The 14,771-nt window shown below is 47.3% G+C and overlaps 1 protein-coding gene across 1 annotated transcript in view; it reads left to right on the top strand.

Moving 5' to 3' along the window:
- The window catches only part of LDLR (low density lipoprotein receptor), a 41,735-nt gene extending 27,197 nt beyond the window's left edge, over positions 1-14,538 (top strand). The window contains exons 13-18 of the mRNA XM_048490047.1: positions 1,193-1,334; positions 6,473-6,625; positions 6,756-6,908; positions 8,600-8,677; positions 9,434-9,591; positions 11,611-14,538. Coding sequence (XP_048346004.1) covers positions 1,193-1,334; positions 6,473-6,625; positions 6,756-6,908; positions 8,600-8,677; positions 9,434-9,591; positions 11,611-11,646 — 720 coding nt within the window. The 3' untranslated portion in view covers positions 11,647-14,538. The remainder of the gene's footprint in view (positions 1-1,192; positions 1,335-6,472; positions 6,626-6,755; positions 6,909-8,599; positions 8,678-9,433; positions 9,592-11,610) is intronic.
- Positions 14,539-14,771: the final 233 nt, after the last annotated feature.

The following is a 14,771-nucleotide window of genomic DNA, read 5'->3' as shown; positions in this document are numbered from 1 at the left end:
GGGGAGTGGGGGAGTCCGTGGCTATTGCACTGACTTAATTCTGAGTGACTTATGACACTAAGTCTTCAGCATACTTTACTTATGTTCAGCCACAGAGTCGTCCTTTGAAATAAGTTATTCGTTGCTCACGTTGTGACAGAACCATGTTCTTCATCAGTGGGTTGGACGGTGTTCCTCTGGCAGACCATGCGTCCTGCCTGGCTGGAATGGGCCACGCCCAGCATGCTGCAGCTAGGATAGGATTCCTGTCCTTCTCTGGGGCTTTTTCCTTTTTCCACCATAAGTAAAAGTGAAATCCAGATGTGACAGCTGTTGCTGTTCATTTTGCATGTGCTCTGCCCAACAGAGTGAGCAGGAGGCTTCCCCCCCCCCCCCCCGGGATACTTTCCAGTCCTCTGATGAGAAGAAACCTTCCTTTCCATCTCCTGGATGGCTTCTTTTTTTCCCATAAATCCTCCATCTGTAAATGCTGGCTTAATTCTAAAAGTACCTTATATACTCACGTATAAGTCTACTTTTTCAGCCCATTTTTTATGCTGAAAAAGCCCCCCTCGACTTATATGTGAGTGAGGGTCCCACTTAATTCTTGTGTGGCGTTCCCCCTCTCCCATCTTCGCTCTCCTCTGCCTCCCCCCTTTCAGCCGCTTTCTCAGCCTCCTTCTCTGCTTCGCTCTCCTCTGCCTTCTTCTCTGCCTCCCCCCTTCTGCCGCTTTCTCAACCTCCTTCTCTGCTTCGCTCTCCTCTGCCTTCTCCTCTGCCTTCTTCTCTGCCCCTTTCAGCTGCTTTCTCTACCTCTGCCTTCTTCTTGGCGGTGGCCGACCCCTGGCTCTCCTGGGTGAGCTGGACAAGCTGCGGGATGGAGAGGTCGGTGGCAGAGACCTTGGGATTGGTGAGATGGGGGGGGTGTCAGTGGCAGAGACCCCCAAATAGCGCTCGACCGTATCTGTTTTTATTTTTGAAATTTACCAGTAGCTGCTGCATTTCCCACCCTAGACTTATACTCGAGTCAATAAGTTTTCCCATTTTTTTGTGGTAAAATTAGGTGCCTCAACTTATATTCGGGTCGACTTATACACCAGTATATACGGTATCAATTTTTTTCAGCAACTGTTCTGGATTTGTCTGGAGGTTGAGGATGAACTAGCATCCTGCAACATTCTAAGTTGAATGTTAACTCTGGATTCTTTTGCAGGATAAAGTATTCTGGACAGATGTATTAAACGAAGCCATTTTCAGCGCCAACCGCATCACTGGCTCAGATATAGTCAAAGTGGCCGAAGATCTGTTTTCGCCAGATGCTATGACTCTGTATCATAGTGTGCGACAGCCAAAAGGTATTTGCCTTGGACGCTTGTCTAGTCCACATGTGTGTGTTCAGCTGTCAAGATGTCACAGCAACCCTGTGAATCAGTGTCCTCCCAAATGTCCTATTGTTAACTGCCTTGCTCGGGTCTTGCAAAGGGAGGGTGGTGACTTCCTTTATCGACTCAACCCATCTCATGTTGGGTCTTCCCATCCTGCGTAGTGTAGTGGTTAAGAGCAGGTGCACTCTAATCTGGAGAACTGGGTTTGATTCCCTGCTCCAATACTTGAGCTGTGGAGGCTTATCTGGTGAATATGATTAGCTGGTGCCCTCCAACACATGTGCCAGCTGGGTGACCTTGGGCTAGTCACAGTTCTTTGGAGCTCTCTCAGCCCCATCCACCTCACGGTGTTTACTGTGGGGAAGGGAAAGGAGATTGTAAGCCTCTTTGAGTCTCCTTATTAATGAAAAAGGGGGATATAAATCCAAACTCCTCCTCCTCTTCTTCTTCCTTTTTTCCTTCATTAATCAGCAAGCCTTTATTGGCATAGCCAACAGTACAACAATAGTAAAAAACTGATTTAAAAACATATACAGTACAGGAAATAAATGTTAAGTGGAAGGAAATCTACTGGCATTTAGTAATTTCCAGAAGAAAGTCTGCCACTATCATACAGAGAGAAGGATCAGGATTGTCCAGCAAGTAGTGTAATCTAAATAAATCGGGGAGATTGGGTAAATGTAAAGGAGTAAGATTCACATACTTGGATCTGATTTCCTTGAATCTGAAACAGTGTAGTAATTGGTGGGCCAGAGATTCAACTGAGCCATCATTACATGGGCACAATCTATTAGCCTTTTCTTGCTTGTTAAATCTGCCATGGAACAAGGCAGAAGGCATAACATTAAACCTGGCGAGCAATATGGCTCTCCTTTGAGCAGGGTTTATTAAGCAATACAGGTAGTGTGCCAAGTGGCCCTGTTCAAATGGGAGAGAAAAATACAGGGGGGAGCATGTTTTCTTGGCTGCGGTGATTAGGGTAGAGAACTCTCTATCCAATAGTTGACCTTTTAATTTTCTGTAGGCTTCTGAATAGGACAAAGGGCAAAGTGAATCCATTGACAGTCCAATAGAAGCCATTTCGAGAGAAGTCCGAGAGAAAATGAATTCGCAGCCAGAATCTAAAAGCCCTCAGCCAAGCGGCACACAATTTGGGAGTCCAGTTATCTTGTGAAAAAATTTGGATTGAAGGGAATTCAAGGAGTGGTTAATAGCTTGAATCCAAATTGGGACTTTGTAAAGCAATCTCGAGGCGACTTTGGCATTGAAAAATTTGAGGGCAGGAGGGATAAAGGAATGGCCACAGCTGTAAAAGAATCGGAGTAATGCTGACATACTGTTAGATGTATCTAGGAGAGCGGCCTTCCTCTGGGTTGCCCATGAAAGGTTATAGGAGAACGAAAGGCCAAGGTACTTATAGCACTTAACCTGTTCAATTTGGGTTCCTTTTTTCCTGCTGCCTTGTCTTTCCCAGTGACTCTCGTCTTCTCACAATGTGAGCCAAGTACGATCACCTCAGTTTATGCATTTTATCTTCTACAGACAGTTTCGGCTTGATTTGATCTAGAACCCACTTGTTTTTTTAGGGTGGTCCATATTAGCTGTAACACTCTTCCAGTACCACATTTCAAAGGAATCTGCCTGTTTTTCCCGTCAGATTTTTTCATTGTCCAACCTTCACACCCGTACATAGTAATAGGGAATACTATGGCCTGAATTAACTGGTCCTTGACTACCAGTGACACAACCTCACGCTTAAGAAACTTTTCTAAGTTCCTGTATGGCTTCCTTTCCTAGACACAATTTCCTAGTATGGTTGCAGTCACCCATTTGCAGTGGTGGGATCCAGCAGGTTCTCACAGGTTCCCGAGAGTAGGTTACTAATTATGTGTGTGTGCCGAGAGGGGGTTACTAATTGGTGATTTTGCCACAGGATTTTTGCCTTAGATACGCCCCTCCTCTCAGCAGCAGCGCACAGAACTTGAAGCAGTCTAGCAGGAGGTGCACCGGCGGGCGTGGCAGCCTGCGCCTGCGTGCATTCGTTTCCCGCCCAAGGACTGGTGCAGTGGCTGCGTCCTTGCCACAGCCCCACCCAGGAATGCCCCGCCCCTGGAATGCCCGGCCGGGCCCCCGTCGTGCCCCGCCCAGCCCCATTGGCGCTACGCCACAGTTTGAATCCCACTACCATGGGAACCTGTTACTAAAATTTTTGGATCCCACCACTGCCCATTTGGTTGATGATGGAGCCAAGGAGTAGAAAGTCGTGACCCATTTCAGTTTCCTCATTGTCAACCTTAAAGTTGAGTAATTCCCCAGTAATTAATTTTGTCGTCTTGATGTTTCGCTGTAGTCATGCTTTGGCGTATCTCAAACGGTTGATGTTCCTTCCCCTTATTTTCACCCCACCTTCATCTAAATCTAATCCATTTTTGTTATGATTTTTTTCTATATCCGGATTGAAGGGCTAGGTAGATAAAACACATTCTTGTCCAACACCTTTGCCAATTGGAAAATGTTATGTTTTTTGTATTGTTGAAGGCTTTCACAGCCGGAATCACTAGAGTGTTGTGGGGTTTCCGGGCTGTATGGCTGTGTTCCAGTAGCATTTTCTCCTGATGTTTCGCCTGCATCTTCAGATGATCCTCTGAAGATGCCAGCCGCAGATGCAGGCGAAACGTCAGAAGAAAATGCTGCTGGAACACGGCCATACAGCCCGGAAACCCCACAACATTCCCGCTATGTCTTTCCCTATTCTGTCCTAACAGTATCCTCTTGTCCAGAGTGCTGGTTGCACATCAAAACAGTCAGCTGCTTGTGGCACACCCATTTCCTTTAAAACCAGCCAGAGCTTTTCATGATCGCACAATCAAAATCTTTGCTGTAATTGATGAAACACCAGATGATCTTCTTCTGAAATTCGCTCGTATGCTTCAGTAACCAATGTAATTTTGCTCCAGTAACCAACATAAATTTGCAGTATGATTGGTAGCGCCTCTTTCTTGTCTGCATCCAGTTGGAACGTCAGGCATTTCTTCTTCATGTATTGTAACAGTGTTTGTTGTAAGATTTTGAGCATCACTTTACTTGTGTGAGAAATTAGTGCGATCGTCTGACAGTGGGTGCGTTCTTTGACGTCTCCTGTTTTGAGAATTGCTGTGTAAATTGGCCGTTTCCAGTTTGTGAGCCATTCTCCCCCCCCCCCCCCCCAATATGTTGGCGTATTCTTGTCAAGATTCTGATAGCCTCCATTTCTGTGGCTTGGAATAGCTCTACTGATATCCCATCTACTCCTGGTGATTTATTTCTCCCAATTTCTGCCAGTGCAGCTTTCACTTCACTTTCTAAAAATGAAGGCTTTTCTTCAAAAGATTCTTTTTGGCAGGAATCCCTCACCTTTCCATTTCTTCTGTATAGTTCTTCGGTATATTGTTCCCATCTTTTATTTATTTAGTGCTTTTCAGTTGATGTATTTCTAGGTTGATCTTTCAGCATGCCTGTGTGCTTTAAATTTTGCCATGGTTTCTTGGATCGTGAAGAACAGATTTCGTGTTCTTCCCATTTTGTTCTCTTCGGTCGATTCCGCACTTGGGTTATCGACCTAAGTTCGAGCTGCGTTCGACCTAAGTGCTCCACACAACCACTGGGATCGACGTGGTTTTGTACCAGCTTTGCCCCGTGTAACGGTCAAATTTCCGACTCCAGTTGGGAACTACTACTTTTTCAGGGAACCACGCTCAAACTCAGCTCGATCCCAGTAAAGTGCGGAATCCCTGGTGCCAGGAGACCCCAATTCAGCCAATCACAGCTGAGTGTTTCGGGCATGCGTACAGCTGGCCAATCAAAAAAACGCCACCGTTGTCCCTCCATTCCTGTGGCAGTTTTTTTTATAACGTGTGTGGGGAGAGACGGAACATGGCCATAGAACAGTAGCCAATCGGAACGGAGCGACGAAGAGGCACAGGATGATTCTGCCCTCCAAGCTGGGATCAAGCTGGTTGCAGTGGGGAACAACAGTGGCTTCGACCTAGGTTAGTACCCTTCTCAGGGAACTGGGTCGAACCTATTTTACTTGTGTGCGGAATCGCCCTTCAATTTCTTAACAGTGGTTGTAATAACAGTTCTCTTTGGCTACAGGACCTTGCGCATTCTCCCTTGATAATATCTCTAGTTTCAATCCATAGTTCTTATGATTCACGTTCACTTGAACTTAGTAATGCAGATTTGTTTTTTACACTCTTCTGGAATGCTGTTTCAATTGTGTTTTGGCAGTATGAATGTTTTTGAGGTTTTTCTTCAGCTTTATTCTAATGTTCAACATTAACAGTTCGTGATCTGTACCACTGTCGGCAGAGAGAATAGAGTTCCATCTTCTGCTACCAATTATATGATCTGTTTGATTTCTGTATTGGCTGTCGAGTGTTGTTCATGTATATATTTGTCTGGTTGCCTGAAATTTGTTCGCAATGAACAAATTGTTATTTTTCTGGAATTCTATGTGGTGTTCTTGTTTCATTTCATGCTCCTAGCCTAAATCTGCCAACTATTTGATTCTGCTTTGTTTCCTACTTTTCTGTTCGAGTCCAGTTATCAGCACATCTTATTTATTTATTTATTATTTAAATTTATAGACCACCCAATCCCCAAGGGGCTCTGGGCGGTGCACAACATAATCTATGTACAATATATAACAAGGGTTGCAATAGTGACCATATATACTAAAATTCCATTAAAACCATATAAACAGCGGTCAAAACAATAACAATAAAAATGGTGTCCCGCTATCCAATTCCTTTAAAAACCACCCCAAAAAGAAGGGAGCAACCAAACTCCTCCCTAAAAATAGCAAAAAATATGCAAAAACAGATTATAAAATAGGGAGCAAGAGAACCAGGAAGCAAAGCAAGGAATCTTGATTAAGTGGGTGATCAAATTCTTCCTGGACAGTTGCATAAAAGCTTTCAATTTCTTCCTCATCAGCATCTGTAGTTGGGGCATTAACTTGAATGGTGATCTAGTTCACAGATCCCTATGCATTTTTGTTTCAGCACACGGATGCCTGTGAGATCCCAAATGCCACGCTTTACAATTGCACTGTATTTTATTTAAAGGTGTCAACCAGTGTGAGAAGAACGGCATTTCAAATGGAGGCTGCCAGTACTTGTGTCTTCCTGCCCCACAAATCACTGTTCACTCTGCCAAGTACACCTGCACCTGTCCTGATGGCATGCACCTGGCCAACGATATGAGAAGCTGCACTACAGGTACAGATGTGGAATGCCAGCTGCCCTTTCTTAGACCACTTTAGGGCTCTTCCTCTTCACCTCTGCTCATTTTGTTAAAATTTCTGTTTCGGGCAGATGTGTCAATTGTTTGTTGTCTTTCACTGTACAGATAACCTTGTTGCCAGCAGCCCAGCTTCTGTCAGCACCACAAGGACCCCAGCTGTTATACAACATGAGTCTCCTGCCCCCACCGTGCTGAGCAAACGCACCACAGACCGTTCCGGATATACCACGCCAGCGCTGGCCACCCAGGCCCAGCAAGGTAAGAAGCAAAACTCCAGCCGTTCAGTCTTTCCCACAAGTACCTAAATCAGTGGTGGCGAACCTTTGGCACTCCAGATGTTATGGACTACAATTCCCATCAGCCCCTGCCAGCATGGCCAATTGGCCATGCTGGCAGGGGCTGATGGGAATTGTAGTCCAAAACATCTGGAGTGCAAAAGGTTTGCCACCACGGACCGAAATGCTGAGCTGAGCATTCGGAAGCCTTGGAGTCCTGAGGTTTCAGGTTTGCTCTGCTCAGTGGCCGGTTGATGTGTGCGTGCGTGTCGTCAAGTCATCGCTGATATATGGCGACCATGTAGGGTTCTCAGGGCAAGAGATGTTCAGAGGAGGTTTGCCATTGTCGGCCTCTGTGTGGGCTGAGTTCTGAGAGAACCGTGACTGGCCCATGGTCATCTAGAAGGCTTCATGTGGAGGAGTGGGGAATTGAACCTGGTTCTCCAGAGGGAGAGCCAAGGAGCAAAGCAAAGAAGGGGGGTCAGGGGGGTGGTATCACGTGTCCACTGTGCTGGAGCTCCATTAATAGTTTGGTGAAGAGACAGTTAAGAGGTGCCATGTTTTGATATTTGAAGGGATGTTGGTGGGGGAGCAAGCTTGTTTTCTGCTGCTCCAGAGACTAGGACCAGGAGTCATGGGTTCAAGATGACCGGAAAGAGATTCCACCTAAACATCAGGAAAAACGTACTGACAGTCAGGGCTGTTTGACAGTGGAATTCTCTACCTTGGCATGTGGTGGAGTCTCCTCCTTGGGAGGTTTTTAAAGAGAGGCTGGCTGGCCATCTGACAGGAGCGCTTTGATTGTGTGTTCCTGCATGGCAGGGGCTTGGACTGGATGGCCTTTGGGGCCTCTTTCAACTGATGGGGGAGGGCACACCCGAGGGATCACGGGTGAGTGCAGCGATGCAGTGGCCAAGCGTGTGCTCTGGGTGTAGCACAAAGGACCTTCCTTTGCATGAGACCCGGGAGAGCCCTGGTAGGCGCAGTCCAGTGGTGCCAGTCTCAAGGTGTCTTCTGGACTCAGTGGCCTGTGGCAGCTTCTTCTCCAAGCACAGTGTGGGAAGATAGGTGCAGGTGTGGTGGGTCTGGAGAGGGATAAGTTCTGGCTGCAAATATAGAAGAAGAGAAGAAGAGTTTGGATTTATATCCCCCCTTTCTCTCCTGCAGGAGACTCAAAGGGGCTTACAGTCTCCTTGCCCTTCCCCCCTCACAACAAACACCCTGTGAGGTGGGTAGGGCTGAGAGAGCTCCAAGAAGCTGTGACTAGCCCAAGGTCACCCAGCTGGCGTGTGTGGGAGTGTACAGGCTAATCTGAATTCCCCAGATAAGCCTCCATAGCTCAGGCGGCAGAGCTGGGAATCAAACCCAGTTCCTCCAGATTAGATACACGAGCTCTTAACCTCCTACGCCACTCCTGCTCCTTAAGCTCTTAACCTCCTACGCCACAGCTGGCTTTTGGTTCAGAATATATGTGAGCAGCACTATGTGCTCTATATGTGAGCAGCTTCTTCTTCTTCTTCTCCTCCTCCTCCTCCTCCTCCTCCTCCTCCTTCTTCTTCTTCTTCTTCTTCTTCTTCTTCAGAACTGCGGCTGTTAACAGGGATGGTTTCGCTCTCCTGGGTTTCTCTGATGAAGGGATGTTTCACCTTGAGCGCTTTGTCTCTTTTTCCCCAGCTCGGAACGGCCTTGCTGCAGAAACCAATGATGAAAAACAAGGTAGCCGAACAGCGCTCTCGATTGTCCTGCCCCTGAGTAAGTGGCTTTTTCTTTGGCTCTGGCTTGGGGAGTGAGATGGGGGCACCCCGACTGAGCGTTGAGATACTTCAGCAGTAGCCAAGTAGGATCCTCTGAGTGGGTTGGTGTCAAGCCCCAGATCTGTCGCCAGTACCGGTGATTTCAGTCAAAAGCCTTTATTGACAGACAACAGCATGGCCTTAGAACAGGGGCCTGCAATCTGAGGCTCTCTAGATGTTCATGAACTACAATTGCCATCAGCCCCTGCCAGCATGGCCAATTGGCCATGCTGGCAGGGGCTGATGAGAATTGTAGTTCATGAACATCTGGAGAGCCACAGATTGCAGACCCCTGCCTTAGAAGAAGCCATTTCTAAAGACTGACTTCTCAAGCACCCCTTTTTATGCCCACCAAGATGCCCCCTTTCCTTCCCCCCCCAGAGATATCAAAGCAAGGCAATACAGAGCAGGAATGTGAAAACCATTAGTTCTCAAGGCCGTCAGAAGGCCTATCAGCCCAACTGGCGCTTGGGCGCAATCTACGTTACTACAGATTACAAAGCATAAAGGCAGCCAAAAGTAGAGAAAACCCATTACCATGACAGAAACCAGGACCCCTTTTGACGTCAAGTGTGCTTCCTGACAGTTGGGCGCTTTTTATTCATTTTTTAGGCTCTGTATATTTATCTTAACAACAGCTTCTGACTTGCGTACAATTTTCCACATTCTGCTTCGTTGTTGGCTAAACAGTGTCGTTCCCTGGTTGTCTTTTCAGTGCTGATCAGTTTGATCTCGTTCGGAGTCTTTCTGGTTTGGAAAAACTGGCGCCTCAAGAATACCAACAGCATCAATTTTGACAATCCGGTCTATCAGAAAACGACTGAAGACGAGGTTCACATTTGCCGGAGTCAGGAAGGATATACATACCCGTCGGTAAGCTAGCACCGAAGATAGCTGGGAGGTTGGCCATTGTCCTGGGCCAGTCCTGCAAAGGGAAGCGATAAGGACGTCTTCTGGGCTTTTTCACTTGCTTTCACTGAGAGACCCCCTGTCTCTCGCACACACCCCTTTGCCGTTTTAAAAGTGATTGCTTGACAGTTGGGCTAGAGCCATGGTGGCGAACCTTTGGCACTCCAGATGTTATGGACTACAATTCCCATCAACCCCTGCCAGCATCACCATGCTGGCAAGGGCTGGTGGAATTTGTAGTCCATAACATCTGGAGTGCCAAAGGTTCGCCACCACTGGGCTAGAGTATTTAAGTTTTGTAAAAAGTTACATGTGTGATTGTATTAATCTTCTGCACAAGGAAGATTGCCTTCAGGAAAGTCCTCTTGCAAAAGCGCCTTATATGTCAGGGGTCTGCAACCTGCGGCTCTCCAGATGTTCATGGACTACAAATCCCATCAGCCCCTGCCAGCATGGTCAATTGACCATTCCAGCAGGGGCTGATGGGATTTGTAGTCCATTAACATCTGGAGAGCCACAGGTTGCAGACCCTGGTATATGTGAACGTTCATCACTGTTTGAACCATGCCAAGTTGATGCTCTGCTATAGCCCCTGACGAGGCATGGGATGTGTTTCCTTATACTCTTGTCTCTGGAGAACCAGCGTGGTGTAGTGGTTAAGAGCAGGTGGATTCTAATCTGGATAACCGGGTTTGATTCCCCACTCCTCCACCTGGGTGGCAGAGTCCTATCTGGTGAACCAGATATGTTTCTGCACTCCTACATTCCTGCTGGGTGACATTGGGCTGGTCACCTGCCTCACAAGGTGTCTGTTCATGGGGAGAGGAAGGGAAAGGAACGTGTAAGCCACCTTGAGTCTCCTTCCAGGAGAGAAAGGTGGGGTATAAATCCCAACTTGTTTTCTTCCTCTTCTGATCTGACGTCCTGTCTTCTACTGAAGATCTCAGATAGAATTCCCAGCAGGATTCTTGGAAGCTCAAGGTCTGCCGTCTGCCTGTATGACCCTTGCCCCTCTTAGTTCCTTAAATCTACTGTGGGTGGGGGAGTGGGAGCTGATGGACTGAATCTGGGAGACAGTAAGTGCCTCCCTGAGAGAAGGGTAGTCGCCCCTGCCTTGAAGCAAGCAGCGATGCATCTGCTCCTAATGAAACTTTCTCTGGATCCTGCTGATTTGAACAATTATCATCTAGCTTCAGTGTACTGTTCTTGAACAAGGAGAGGTTTCACTAGGAGCAGATGCAAGGGGACTGAATGAGTTTTGTTTACTCTACGATGAAATGCTAATTTGGGTTGCTTCTGCAGTTTTGTTAGCTCCTGTGTTCCCCTTCTGCCCAAATGGTTGCTGAAGCATCTTTCAGAAATGTTTCCACTCTTGAGGAAAGAATCTTTGCTCTTCCTGGGTCTCAGATGCCCTTTTAACCTCTGCAGGTAGGGCACCTAGAGTAGGGGTCTGCAACTTGTGGCTCTCCAGATGTTCATGAACTACAATTGGCCACGCTGGCAGGAGCTGATGGGAATTGTCGCTCATGGACATCTGGAGAGCCGCAGGTTACAGACCCCTGACCTAGAGGAAGAAGTGTGATTTATGTCCCCACTTTCTTGCCTATAGGAGACTCAAAGGGGCTTTGAAACTCCTTACCCTTCCCCCCTCGCAACAAACACCGTGTGAGGTAGGTGGAGCTGAGAGAGTTCAGAAGAACTGTGACTAGCCCAAGGTCACCCAGCTAGTGTGTGGGAGTGCACAGGCTAATCTGAATTCCCCAGATAAGCCTCCACAACTTCTCAGGTGGCAGAACGGGAAATCAAACCCGGTTCCTCCAGGTTAGAGTACACCTGCTCTTAACCACTACGCCACAAAGAAGATGCTGAGAACGATACTGCCCAGGCAGGCTTTGGACCTGAGGCCTGCATGGCAGTTCAGCCGACTCCCCTTCACTAACCCTTTGAGTAACTCGGTTATTTTCATTTCTTTTCTGGAAACAGAGACAAATGGTGAGCCTGGAGGACGACGCAGCGTGAACCTTCAGCGCCGGAAGTGCCTTTGCTGCTCCTTGCTGGGAGAGACCGTTCGGCTGCCCTGGCCAGCACCACTTCCAAAGGGACTGGGTAGACCTCGCTCTCCCTTTTAAAGAAAAGACAGACAGCGCACTGGCCCCGAGTGGCCTTTGCAAGCTCGAGCCAACTGCACTTCGGGGCCTTGTCGGACCTTTATATTTCTGCATATTTATTATAGCCCACGCGGCTGCCCAGATGCTGACGTGCCTACTGTGTCTGAGACTTTTTAACCGGAGCAGGGTGACATTTTCCTATGTCGGAAGGGAAGACGGCGAAATTGGATTCGAGTCTCAGGAGTCCGTATTGGGCCGACCTTGTGTCCTGCGGCAGCCCTTCAAAAGGACCAGCGGGCAGCGATGAAGCAAACTGGGAAAGGGACCCTCTGCAGAGGCTTCTGAGCCACGCTTGCGTCCGGCCCAGACCAAGACTGAGGAGAAGCCTTTGAAGTGACCTCGCAGCGTGTGCCGTCCCACTTGAAAGAGGGGCTTTGTTCACTGTGGCCAAAGAAAATATAACTCCGGGGTCTTCTCCTGCTCAGATCCAGGTTGCAACTTTTTGCTTGACCCACGGCTCCCGGTCCTTTGTTTTTCCTGTTAGCCTACCTGGCGTTTTGTTTTCCTGTGTTTGAGCCTTCCTCGTGACATCCGTCTCCTATAAACATGCCTTTGCACTTGATTCCTTTGTCTCTTGTCACAGTTGCCAAGAGAGAAATCCAAACCACTGATGTGGAAGGAAAGGGGGGGTTTTTTGTTTGTGTTTTGCGCTGCTTGTGCATTTGGTGCTGATGAACTGTGTCAGTCAGATTGTGCTGGTCAAGAAAACCCGGACCTCAAAAGCCATCTTCCTGCTTTCTTCGTTGACTGCAGGGTTCCAGTTGCCTTAACCTGTGGTCCTTATGCCAGGGATCCTGTGTTCCACTTTGGCTTGCTTTTTTATGCTGTTACCCTTCCCCGCCCCCCAACTCTGGCTCTGCGTCTTTGTCGCAAAGAAAATGTCTCGAGCGCGGCAGCATCCGAGCTTTGATTCTGTCCTCTCAAGAGATGCACTGGTGTTCTGCTGTCAAGAGGCAGATCTTTACCTTCACAAAGCCGCAGAGCCAGACAGCACAGGTGGTCTTACCTGCTGCGGCTCAAGCCTCTTGTCTTTGCAGGGATGAAGGGATACGAAATCCCGTCGCTCAGTCTGTAATTCGAAGCCTTCGTCAATTAACAGGACCTCAAGTATCAAGTGCTTCTTCATGGCCGAGCACATCTGATTTCCTTTCACTGGAGGGGAAAAAGCACTACGTCCTAAGGAAAAGAACTCAACTCTTTTGGCCTGAAGCTGGGAAAAAGTCCAAACTTTTTGTTTTCTCTGAAACGGTGTAAATTAATACATGTACAGCGTTGAGATTATATATGCCTATATAGCTATACATATTTCCTCTTGCGTGAAATCTGCCTTCTGCTGTGTATTTGTACATATGTTGATAAAATACATGAATTATTTATTTCTAAGTTTATGTTCTTATGGTTTTCAATTTGGCTTTCTGGTTTATCCCCCGCCGCCCCGCCTCTTTTTTTGTGAACCTGGCAACAGAGCGTGCTTGTGAGAAGGAGGGGTGCATCTGAAAGTTGTGTCAGCTGCGATTGGTGTAAACCTGACGGCTGAGACATTTCTAGAAATGTATTTTAGGTATGGTATAAATCTGTCTTTTACACTTCTGTATCTGGCACCCTATTAGAATAATCACATGTGATGCATTGGTTAGTCATTGCAGGCTTTATTGCTCTTTTTACTGCTGCTCTTAGTAGCATGAAGCTGGCAACCTAAAGTTTGGAGAATGCCTGTCTCTGTCTTTAGCGGTATTTGCGTGGGTGTGCTAACATGGGGCAGGGAGATCGTACTTCTGTCTTCTTTGGCACATCGTATTGGTCTGTTCATAGCATCTTTCTGCCCTTTCAGCAGGGCAGGAGAGGGATCGAAATAGGCTAATTCTCCTGTCACTCTTGCATTTGATTTCTTCAGCTCATGTTTATATCTTATCTGCTGCTGTAAAAGCACAAGCTGGCTTTGCGACCCTATAGAACCCAATATTTCTTTTTAAAGGAATAGCTTCATTACTGTGGAATGCCATGTTTTGGTCTCCCCTATTCTCTTGTGTCTGTTAGTAGTTCCTGTACCAGTTTAGGGACTCCACAATAAGTGAGTGGCTTTTTTTCTGAAAAGGAAGGGGAAGAGGAAGGCAAGGCCTCTGCAAGTGCTCGTGGCGCCCTTGATCTTGTGCTGTACACTGCATCTTCCTTTGGCTTCGTTTAGGGCGCTATGTCCAACTCTGGTGCTTCAGATGTTCATGGACTACAATTCCCATCAGCCCCTGCTGACCATGCCAGCACAGGCTGATGGGGATTGTAGTCCATGAACATCTGAAGGGCCAGAGTTGGACACCCTGTGGTTTAGGGTCATTGTCTCACTCATTCTTTTTAGTTAGGCTTCTTGTTAGTTAGGCTTCTTTTGTGCCCCTGGGACAATGACTAGGTTTGTCAACACTGGAGTTCCAAAACAAGCGTAATGAAGCAGTTTGTGTGCTGTGGGTCTGGCCCTGCTGTGTCTATATTACAAAGCCTTCAGCGGGGAAACCCTTTTTAACCCAAGAATTGGTGGTAAAATGACAGCTATTTGAAAGAAAAGTTTGGGTTCTGAAGGAAGGTGCAGTTGCTGGTACTGAGCCAGCGAGCTTTTAGATGTGCTGAACAGGGTTTGCAGTAGCCTCATGGAGATATAAGACATTTTTTAAAAAAATACTTTAATGCCATGTTGAAAATCTCAGGGGTCGTCCCCCAAATGGAGGTTAATAAATTTTGAAACACACTAAAACTGGTGTTTTTTTAGCTTTTCTGTGGTCCATGCCTGAAAATTCAGTGAGCCCCCAGAGTCTAGTCCATTGGTCTTTTTCCCTTTCCACATGGGTAAGCACTCACAAACACACCTTTCTCCACCTGAGCCTCTGCAGTCCACTCTGCTACAGCAGCTCAGTCCTCTTTCCCGCCTGTTCTAGAGCCAATTGGCCATGCTGGCAGGGGCTGATGGGATTTGTAGTCCATGAACAT

Source organism: Sphaerodactylus townsendi, linkage group LG03, assembly GCF_021028975.2.
Source record: "Sphaerodactylus townsendi isolate TG3544 linkage group LG03, MPM_Stown_v2.3, whole genome shotgun sequence".
NCBI classification, from domain to species: domain Eukaryota; kingdom Metazoa; phylum Chordata; class Lepidosauria; order Squamata; family Sphaerodactylidae; genus Sphaerodactylus; species Sphaerodactylus townsendi.
Note: the sequence above shows the minus strand (reverse complement) of the source record. Positions and strands in the feature narration are given on the sequence as shown.